At 36.1% G+C, this 10,930-nt stretch overlaps 1 protein-coding gene across 1 annotated transcript; it reads left to right on the top strand.

Annotated features, from left to right (window-relative positions):
• Nucleotides 1-5,026: 5,026 nt before the first annotated feature.
• Nucleotides 5,027-9,009, top strand: LOC113110746 (plasmalemma vesicle-associated protein-like). Its single transcript, XM_026274902.1, has 5 exons — nt 5,027-5,574; nt 6,459-6,543; nt 6,619-7,277; nt 7,405-7,467; nt 8,509-9,009. The coding sequence occupies exons 1-4, from the start codon at nt 5,194-5,196 to the stop codon at nt 7,456-7,458; spliced, it is 1,179 nt and encodes a 392-aa protein (XP_026130687.1). The 5' UTR covers nt 5,027-5,193; the 3' UTR covers nt 7,459-7,467; nt 8,509-9,009.
• The last annotated feature ends 1,921 nt before the right edge of the window (nt 9,010-10,930 follow it).

The following is a 10,930-nucleotide window of genomic DNA, read 5'->3' as shown; positions in this document are numbered from 1 at the left end:
TGCGAGTCCTTCAGTATCCTTCTCTACAGAGTTAGGCTCTTTTCATGTGCTTGAGGAATCAGATAAACATTGAATAGGGAACATCACCTTAACTCTTATCAGTAGATCTGGAAGATCTCCTCAATGTCATGTGAGCAGTTTTTGTCTTCTGTGTTTGGACAGCTATTAATGAAACTTCCTCCAGTCAGTTGTATGATTAGCTTCTCTTGTTGTTTGCAGAAGATTGAGCTTCCTCAAATGGAGAAGATTCAGACCATCCCACCTCCTTTCGTAGTCCGGACTCTTCTCGTTTTCACTCGACATGCTGGTATGCTTCAGTTCAACCCCTCTGATGCTTGCTTAACATGTTACTAAACTATTTTGGGTCTATAACATGTTTATTTTTTTGGCTTATGTGAATTATTGCCACTTTATACTTTCAGTGATTTTAAAATCTTTCAGGGAACATTAACCCTTTGCTTGGATTCCTGTTGAAATTACTGAATTGTATCTGTGAAAGTTTGCAGAACAGCCGTAAAAGTGACAGAAATAACAGAAAATACAACAAAACATGAAGTCAAAGAGCACCCCTAAAAACCTTCATGATTGTCTTTTAAGCCAGTTTCAGGATGTAAAATGGCATGTGGTACAACTTCGTCACAAAAAAATAAATAAAGATATTTATAAATTAATAATTTGTTTAATATATATATACACACAAATTTTTTTGTTTGTTAAGCCGCGTTTCCACCGCAGGAACTTTACCCAGGAACTAGGGACTTTGGCCTGGTACTTGGTGTGTTTCCACCGCAGGAACCAGGAACTAAATAAAGTTCCGGGTAAAAAAATGCCCCTCAGAAAGTCCCTGCTGGCGAGGTGGTACTTTTTCAAAGTTCCGGAACTTTCGGGGGCGGGACTTTGGCGCTAAACATTCTGATTGGTTGAGTTCACGCAGCATTGGTTGAGTTCAACCACCATTTATTCGAATCAACATTTTCAAAATATTACTCTTATTGTGTAATGAAATGTAATTTTAAAAGTATTTCAGGCGAGAATGTAGTTGTTTAAAACTCAAATCTGTGGTTTATTTATAAAGACAGCGCCTATTTAAAAATGTGTTTCGCCGATCTCAGAGACGGTAAGCTCCACTCGATCAGCGGGAGCTCAGTCCGCATGTATCCGCAGAGAGCAGCCTCATCTCGGATAGATCTTCTGATATGTGCCGCTGGCTCTGATGTCTCTTCAGTGGTTAAACATAAAATATAATTCAGCTGCGGGGTAAATCTAACAGGTTTTCTTTGGTCTGTATTCAATTTATCTATATGTTAAAATGAAAATAAAAAAGGCAAGTCTATATAATATTTCGTTTCATTGCAATGGCTGTACATAACATTACACATATCCCTGAACTAAGTACATTTCTGCAGCTGTTATTATGTTTAAATGAAAACGAAAGGAGGCAGTGGTATTTTATATCCTATTTAGTTTTATTGTAAATATACTGAGGGGAAAATAACAGTAGCCAAAGCGATCTGAGTTCACGCAGCATTGGTTGAGTTCAAACACCATTTCTTTGGATCATTTTCAAATATTACTCTTATTGTGTCATGAAATGTAATTTTAAAAGTATTTAAGGCGAGAATGTAGTTGTTTAAAACTCAAATCTATGGTTTATTTATAAAGACAGCGCCTATTTAAAAATGTATTTCGCCGTAGACGTAGACGGTGAGCTCCACTCGATCAGCGGAAGCTCAGTCCTCATGTATCCGCAGAGAGCAGCCTCCTCTCGGACAGATCTTCTGTTATGTGCCGCTGGCTCTGATATCTCTTTAGTGGTTAAACATAACATAATTCAGCTGCGGGGTAAATCTAACAGGTTTTCTTTGGTCTGTATTCAATTTATCTATATGTTAAAATGAAAATAAAATATTATAATATAATATTATAAATATAATATTTAGTTTCATTGTAATGGCTGCATATACACATATCCCTGAACTAAGTACATTTCCGCAGCTGTTATTATGCTTAAATGAAAACCAAAGGAGGCAGTGGTATTTTATATCTAATTTCGTTTTATTTTAAATATACAGAGAGGAAAATTACAGGATTCGCGTCGTCGCTGACATCACACTCCCCAGTCAAATGCACAAAGTCAGAACTAACTACCGATGATGCACGTCCAAAATCAGCGTACCTTTTTTTTTTTTTTTTTAAATCAGCGGTACTTTGTATTGAGAAACGCGCAGACCTACGTCACCAGTCTATTTGCATAATCTACCCGGTACTTTACACCGTGGTGGAAACGCAGAAAGCAACAGGTCTGGGGGGAAAAAAGTTCCTGGGAAAAAAAGTTCCTGGTACAAATGTTCCGGGTAATTTCGGTGGAAACGCGGCATTAGTTTTTTTGTTTTATTGAAAAATAGATTCCTTTTTGGGGGGGGGGGGGGGGGGGTATTAAAATGTGTTTACCCACTTAAATTCAAGTTGTAAGTTAATTAAATAATTAAATACATTTTTAATTTGTGGTTTAGGAAGAAAATGTAGGATGTTACTGAATTTAGACACAATTTTTATTTATAACTGTATAGTGTTTTTCAAACCCAAATGAAATCATGAACACAAAAATTAATTCAGCCTTAAAGAAAATTAATCCTTTAGAAATGTAATCCAAAACAATGAACTAAAACTAAAATTTTATATATATATATATATATATATATATATATATATATATATATATATATATATATATATATATATATATATATATATATATATATATATATAAAGGTATTAAAAGGTATTTGAACGGAAGATTTTAGGTTAATTTTGTTTTTATGTATATATTTTTGGTTACATTATTCCACCAAATCACATGATGTTTCATGTTATTCCACCAGATTTTGTATAGATGTATGCTACACTGCATTATTATATACTGAACTAAATATCCATCCAGTTGATAAAGTATTGGAGAGTGCCAGTGAATGTAACATTTGGAGGAAGGGTTTAAAAAAAAAGTACATTATTCTGATAAAAAATTTGTACATGCAAATGACAAGCATTTAGAACTAGAGGATTTTTATTTATAATTTTTTTGTGGTGAAGAATATGTAACATATCCATTAAATATACTATTTAGTTTTAAATATGCAAAACAAAATGCTTAATGGGAAAATTAAAGCAGCAGTGCAATTGTGTCCACAAGAGGTAGCAGGAGTACAACTGAACAACAATAAAAACAGCCATTAGTCTTCATCCTGAATAACATTGATCACATTGGGGATTTGATTTACTTCTGGGATTATTGACTGGAATTGTTTGTGTTTTTAAAGAAGAATTTGCTTTGTTTTGATTCCATGAACACACAAGATTGTATAAATCGTTGATTCTGTATCCTGCTGTTGAGCAGCACAAAGGTTCACAGATAATAGTCGGAAGAGCTTTCAGGTCACTTTTCTTTTCTCCTTTATTCTGTTAATAATCATTAACCTTTTTCACCCCGCAAACTCCTTAGTTCTGGGAACAATTTTCAAGTTCCAAGATGTAAACAAAGATGGAGGAAAACCTAAACCAAGAGGCTAAATTCTTAGAAAAGGTTTCTAATAAAAATAAGGACTTTGCCATCTTTGGTTCCTTAAAGTGCAGTTATAAAAAAAAAAAAAAAAAAAAAAGTTCTTAGTGTGATGAACATTTGAATAATCTTAAGAACATTCTGTAGAATTGGAAGCTTCCATGGATGTTAAACATTCTTGGAACCATAAATAACTATATATATATATATATATATATATATATATATATATATATATATATATATATATATATATATATATATATATATATTTATTTATTTATTTATTTATTTATTTATTTATTTATTTATTTAAGAGTTAATACCTAAAATGTTGATTTACTGATTGGCTGTAATGCTCAACTTTTGCTTTCCAGAGACAACTGACATGACAGTGAGTAAATAAAAAGTTTGCTTGAAATTATCTTTAAAATTAAAATTAAAATGCTGTCATCATTTACTCACCCTCAGTTCGTTCCAAACCTCTTTAAGTTTCTTTCTTCTGCTGAACACAAAATAAAATATTTTCAAGAATGTTTGTACCCAAACAGCTGCTAGTATTGGGGGGAAATACCATGGAAGTCAATGGGAACAAATAACTGTTTGGTTAAAAACAATCTTTTAAATATCTCCATTCGTGTTCAGCAAAAAAAATAAACTTGTACAGGTTTGGAACAATTTGATGGGGAATAAATGATAGCAATTTTCATTTTTGCATGAACTGTCCCTTGAATAGAGTCCCAAAAAATCTTAGATGCCCTATAATAACCACAGCTCATTAGTCTCGTATCTGGTTGTTTTTTGCAGAATCAGCTTCCTGTTGTTGTCTTAAAGCTCATTTGCGTTACCTAAGGGAATTTTCGGAGAGCTCTCGGTTAGTTTCAAAAACCCTCTGTAAATGACTTTCCGCTGAGGAGGGATTGGCAAGGAGACAATGGCCTGCAGGAAGACCCCTGACTTACTTCACGTCCCCTCTTCACACTCTCCCAGACACGAGTGTCAGCTGCGAGCGTCATCACCAGCTCGGGATCAAACGTGCTGCCGCCTCCTGGACTTCAGGGAGAGTTTGTTATTCATTCCTGGGGTCACTTCTGTCGTCCCTCCGACTCCACCGATGCGGCTCCGCAGGAAACAGTTTCAGGTGGCTTGTTTTGAGCAGATGTGTTATTGTATCTGGTCTGATCCAGGAAGAGACAGAAAAAAAAAACAGCTTTTGTCCTTTGCAGGAACATTGTTTTTCTTGGCCAAAGCGGCTGATTCCGAAAGGACAGCTGATATTAAGTTCATTAAACACCAAGAACAACCAGAGACATTTGGCACAATGAGATTATGAAATAAAAAGAGCAGTCTAGATGTTTGACAGTGGTCTGCATTGCTTGACAGGGTTTGATGTAATGTATGAAGGAAGGAGGAGCTCAGGCTGCCTCTGGAGATGTGTGATTCAGTGTGATGCACCGTTAACTTCTGGAGCTTTTCTGGGGAGGGTCCGGAAAGAGTCACAGCACTGGAAGTGTGTCTTATAAACACAGCTCCCTCTCCGAGTCCTGGCAGAAGTGTAACCTCTGACCATTCATAACAAACCTTTAGTATCACAGCCATCTGAAGTTCTGTCTCATTCCCACAGCCGGACCTCAGAGATGTACAACAGCAGCTACTCCCGCGCCACTGTGGGACTGGAGACCAAAAAGATCCACAAGGCGAAGAAGGGGAAAAGCTGCGGCTACTACATGAGGATCCTCTTCTTCTTCTCGTCTCTGATCCAGTCCCTCATCATCGTCAGTTTGGTGCTCTTCCTCGTGTACGGCCAGCCAGAGAAGACGGCCGAGGAGAAGAGAGTGGAAGAGCTGGAGCTGGCCTTCAACAAGATCTCTGGAGACAACACCAAACTCAGAAAAGACAACGCTGACCTCACCGGTTCCCTCAAAGCAAAGACTGGAGAGAAGGAAGCGGCGGATAAAGAGATAACAAAGCTGAAAAATGACTTAACGATCAAGACCAGTAGCTTTCAGAAGTCACTCGTAAGTCTTTTATTTGCTTGAAAAGTTTGAGGATCAGTAAAACTGTTACTTTTTTTTAAATAATTTTTTCTCTTTTTTTAATTTACTTTAAAATATAATATATTCCTGCGAAGAAAGCTGATTTTTCAGCATCATTACTCCAGTCGTCAGTGTCTTCAGAAATAATTGTAATATGCTGATTTATAATTAATGCTGGAAACAGTTGTGCAACTTCATTTTTTGGGGACCTGTGATTAATTTTTTCAGGATTCTTTAATAAATAAATAGTTAAAAAGAATTATGTTTATTCAAAATAGATTTTTTTGTGTGTGTGTTACATTATACACTACCAATCAAAATTTGTGGTCAGTAATTTTTCTTTTTAGAATAAATGAATATTTTTATTAATCAAGGATGTTATAAAAAGTGACAGTGAAGACATACTGTTAAAAAAGATTTCTGTTATGAATAAATGCTGTTCTTTTAATCATTTTATTCATGAAAGAAAAAAGCATCACGTAAAAAAAAAAAAAATTAAGCAGCACAATTAATAACGTTTCAAATCTTAATAATCCTAAACATTTAAAAAGCAGTGTTTGTATGACTTACTTTCTTCTGTGAAACAAACTCAAATATATTTTGAAGGATGTTGACATTGTTTTGGTCAACGAGGCTCAAAATAATTTCACATTGACTTTTATTGCATGGACAAATGAAAAACTACATACATTTTTTTTTTTAATCTTTGTGGTTTGACAGAAATAAGTCAGTCATACAGGTGTGCAGTGACATGAGAGTGTGCAAAGATGGACCAAGTTTGAATGTTTGTCTTGATATTACAATGTTTGATTAATCTTGAAACCCTACCAACAATTAAAGCTTGATTTTGACTGGCTGTTTTCCAGGCTGCTTGTGAGGCCAGTAAAGCAAAGGTCCTAAGCACTCGAAATCCTCCACCTTCATGTCCACCAAGCAACAACAATCAGAATGGTGAGTGCAATAAATGAATCAGCAGTTTCACACAGAAGACCGTCCTGCTGACATGTCTTTCTTTTCTCTTCTCAGGTGAAATAAAAACTCTAAACAGTGCTCTGCAACAGCAGAGAGAACTATATGGAATCCTTATGAGTAACTTCAGCCAAACGACGAAGTACCTTAAAATAGACTTGGACAATGCAGTGAAGGAGAAAAATGAACATCACAGCCAGGTGACACAACTGAGGAAAGAAAACATGAACTTGAAATCCCAGCTTGACTTGTACACCAAGAAATGCAAAGAAGACTTTGCAGAGTCCCTCAAAGGCATCCAGACGGTCACAAGTGCCTTCCTGACCAAAATCGACAACTTCTTCACCCACTCGGTCACGTTTCACCTCACCTGCACGAAACAGGAAGAGCAGATGGGAAGGATTCGCTCCAACTGCACCAGTCTCTCTCGACAGGTGGAGGACAAGTTCCAGAGCTACCTGGACATCGTGGGAGCGAAGGTCTCCAGCATTCAGAAACAGAGCAGCCGGTTGGAAGTAGAGAACGTGGAACTGACTTCAGAACTGGACAAGTGCAAAGCGGATCAGAAGAAAGAGGCTGCGGAGAGCAGCAAAAAACTGCAGGATGCCCAACAGAAGTATGACAGGGAGCAGAAGCAGCTTCTCGAGGAGAAAAGCAGACTGAGGAGCGACAAAGAGCAACTCGAAGTCCAGCTGCGAAACGGCTGCACACAACAGGTGGGAGTTGATGAATGATGACGCTTAACACATCTGGAAAAATCTTCCACGGTGGCAATTTTTAGCTTTATCGTATCGTATTGAGTGTATCGTAATGATCTCAAATCAATCTTCACTGTTTGTGCAGCTCAAACCTGCTGGTCAACCCCCTGGCATGGCCACATCTGGAAGGGGCCGTTAACCACTAAAGGTAAGTGGTCTTTATTCATTTGAAAGTCAGAATTCACTTGGCATTACTTTTCACTTTGTACAAGCTAAACCAGGGGTGTCCAATCTGCTCCGGTGTCCCGCAGAGTCAGGAGATGTCTAGTAATCCTAAAGATATTTGTCATCATTCACTCGCCCTCATTTGTTCCAAACCTATTCGATTTTCTTTCTTCTGTTAACATGCAAGAAGACATTTTGAAAGATATGGCTAAACAAGCAGGTTTTGGACTCCATTGACTCCATCAGAATGGAAAAACTATGGAAGTCAATAGGAGCCAGAAACTGTTTGGCAAGAAAGACATGACGTGAGGGTGAGTTAATGATGACAGAATTTAAAAGTTTGGGTGAACTACCCCGATGTGTTCAATCAGGGTTGGAGCTAAACTCCACAAGCAGGATTGGACACACCTGTCCATCACAAAAACATACGTTACTGTCACTTTAAATTTGCATCGGAATGCTACGTCCAATTCCTGCAGATTTGAGCTTTAACACACCGGCCTGAAAGTTTCTAGTAATTCTGAAGAACTCGTTTAGCAGGTGCATGTGTGTTTAATTAGTGACTGAAGCAAATGCTGTCACCAGGGTGGTACACCTTTGCTCCTTATTGACCCCTAAGGTGTTCATATTTGTACCCTAGGGGTGCATTTTATTACCTAAATGGTAAAATATTAGTATTTTGAAAAGGTACTGCCTCCTACAACTGCTGTACTTTTTTGTGATGATATATGGCAAAATTATTTCTGGCAAAGGACCACTGTGTGCATACTTCACTCCGTCAATTTGTTTTTTGAAACAAAAAAAATGCCTTTTAAAATTTGAAATTAGATTGATCATTGATAACATCTGAAACAAAACATACAATACTTTGTGAAAAGATTACAGGTCACACACAATATTAAACATGACACTATTAAAGGAATATTAAAAAACCTTATTTTGGAGGACTTGTGTTAATTGCCCACATCAAGCGTATCAGAGTGATTCAGAATGTCTTTTATATTGTTTTCGCTCTTTTCCGCAGGCTGGGTGTGGAGAAGGGAGTGATCTGAATCTCAAGGCCGGACTCTGAGTGTCTTGTGTGTGGGAGTTTCCTGATTTTGAGCCTGTGATCTCTTCTGTAAATACTGTTGTCACTGTGGATCCCTGTAAATGTACGTGCACTCTAATGTTAAGTTCTTTGTATAGTTGTATTTAAGCATCATGAGCTGTGAGCTTGCATGACATGATATATCTACTTCATCTAGGTCTCAGTTATTTAGAGTGGTGCAGACCTAAAAATGTGAGACTGCCTTTCTACAAAGCACACAGTTAATATTAAATACACGACTTTGTTAAATACTGAGAGAATCTGATTCTGTGAAACCTCGTGATGTATATAATGCTCTTTACACATTAATTGTGTTACAGTGATTGTTCGAACCAGTTTTAATGTCCTTTTTACTGTTTGTGTTTTCTAAATATTTTGTTCTTTCTAATATGTTGATCAGTCTGTTTTGAATAAATAAACACTCATCAAAATCAACTCCTGTTTTCTTTCCTGCTATATTAAAAAGTTAAAACAAAAGAAAGTTCAAATGAAGAAATATTTAAGATTTCTAGCTCAATTACCAAATATGCTGATCTCATATATATATATATATATATATATATATATATATATATATATATATATATATTATATATATATGAAAATACAGGAATAGCCTGTTCAATATGTTAATAGCCAAGTAATTCTTACTAATAACAACAAAATGCACAATATTAATAATATTAGACATGCACTCTGATGATGCAGTACTACAATATTTAAAGATTCATTTTTGGGTTTTGGTGTGTATAATATAAAGATGAATTAACAAAAGACTTTGATGATGCTGAATGTGTTCTGTACCAAGATTGGTAAATAATTTTCTTCATGCAGTCGCTATTAAATGTATAACAGCATTCTGAAGGAGTCTTTGTGTTCTAAGGCAGTTCCTTCAGAACATGTTGGCCTCTCCCTCAACCTCATAAAGCGGAGCAAAGGCCAGTGAGATTTATGCGAGCTTTTTAACCCCACTAATCAGCAGAAACAACAGCTCAACAGTGGCATGAATGAGAGGAAGGCAGAAGGTACAGTGTGCTGCGCACAGCTCCTGGCACCACGATGCCGTCAAACAGGTGAAGAGTTCAGCAAGCACACATAAATATTTAAATGAATGTCAGATTGACAGGAGAACAAAGGGCCGTGGGGAGCATTTCTGAACAGCTCCTTCCTCAACAGCCGGTAGAGTTGACCACAGAGAATGCTCAGCTGCATCAGATCAATGCGGCCAGAACAAATAAGAAATCCTCCTGCCAAGGCTAATGTGAAGGCATCCTTTGCAAAACAGCCATTGGGAGGAAATTTTATTGTTTTTGGGGAAGTCGAGATTTGAAACTGTGCCTACTAAATGCAATAAAATAACGGCTGATATTTCTGGTTACAGTGAGCTCTTCTGTAGACTGTTTGGATCGATCAGCTCAGGTTTGTAGATTTTTATCAGCTATCTTTTTTTATTTTTTTAGTACTGCCATCTAGAAACTCTGTTTAAAATCTTTACACCTTTTGCAATAACTGTGTACAAGTCCTTCTGTTTTAAGTGTGAAAAACGAAATCAACATACATGTTTGTCTGTGTATATATATATATATTAGGGCAGTAAATTAATTAAAATATTAAATCTAATATGATAAAATATTCACTCAAAATTATCTGCAGCACGTCTACAATCCAATAATCACTTTAAGCTTTGTGCCTTGTTACTTTTAATATGAAACAAATCTCAGCTTTCAAATTCTGCCAATTCTATTACAAAATACAAACAATTAATGTGTGTTTGAACCGCAGAAACATGTCAGTAAAACAGCTTGTATGCAATGTCAAATAACATTCACCTTCCCTTACTAAATGTACTTTGGTTTTACTATTGTTAAAGTATAGTAACCATGTTTTTTGATGTATTGATTACCATTAGTATAACCACAGTTTTACTACAAATACCATGGTTAAACTATGGTTAGATAGTGTAGGAATCCATGGTTATAATTATAGTATAGTTATAGTATAATTATAGTGTTTCATTTGTAGTAAAACCATGGTTAATTTTTGTAATATGTCAGCTAGAAAAAAAAATGACTACAGAAAGGAGCATTTTGCTAAATATATCACATTTTTACTTAACATTAATTATATAATATATTTAATGATATACTGTTTGTTTGAATAAATGTCATGAAATAACGTTGTTGTTTTTTTGTCCTTGTTGTTGTTTTATCCAGTCACAGTTTAAAAGTTTATAATTCATCAACAAACCGAAGCAAAAACAGAAACAGACAAAAACCAGCAGGAGGAAGATCAGCAGCCTCCTCGAGGGCCGCATGGATGCTGCGGTTGTGCTCGGTGGAGATGAGGTCACTTTTGT

Source organism: Carassius auratus, chromosome 11 (genome assembly GCF_003368295.1).
Source record: "Carassius auratus strain Wakin chromosome 11, ASM336829v1, whole genome shotgun sequence".
Taxonomy (NCBI): Eukaryota; Metazoa; Chordata; class Actinopteri; order Cypriniformes; family Cyprinidae; genus Carassius; species Carassius auratus.
Note: the sequence above shows the minus strand (reverse complement) of the source record. Positions and strands in the feature narration are given on the sequence as shown.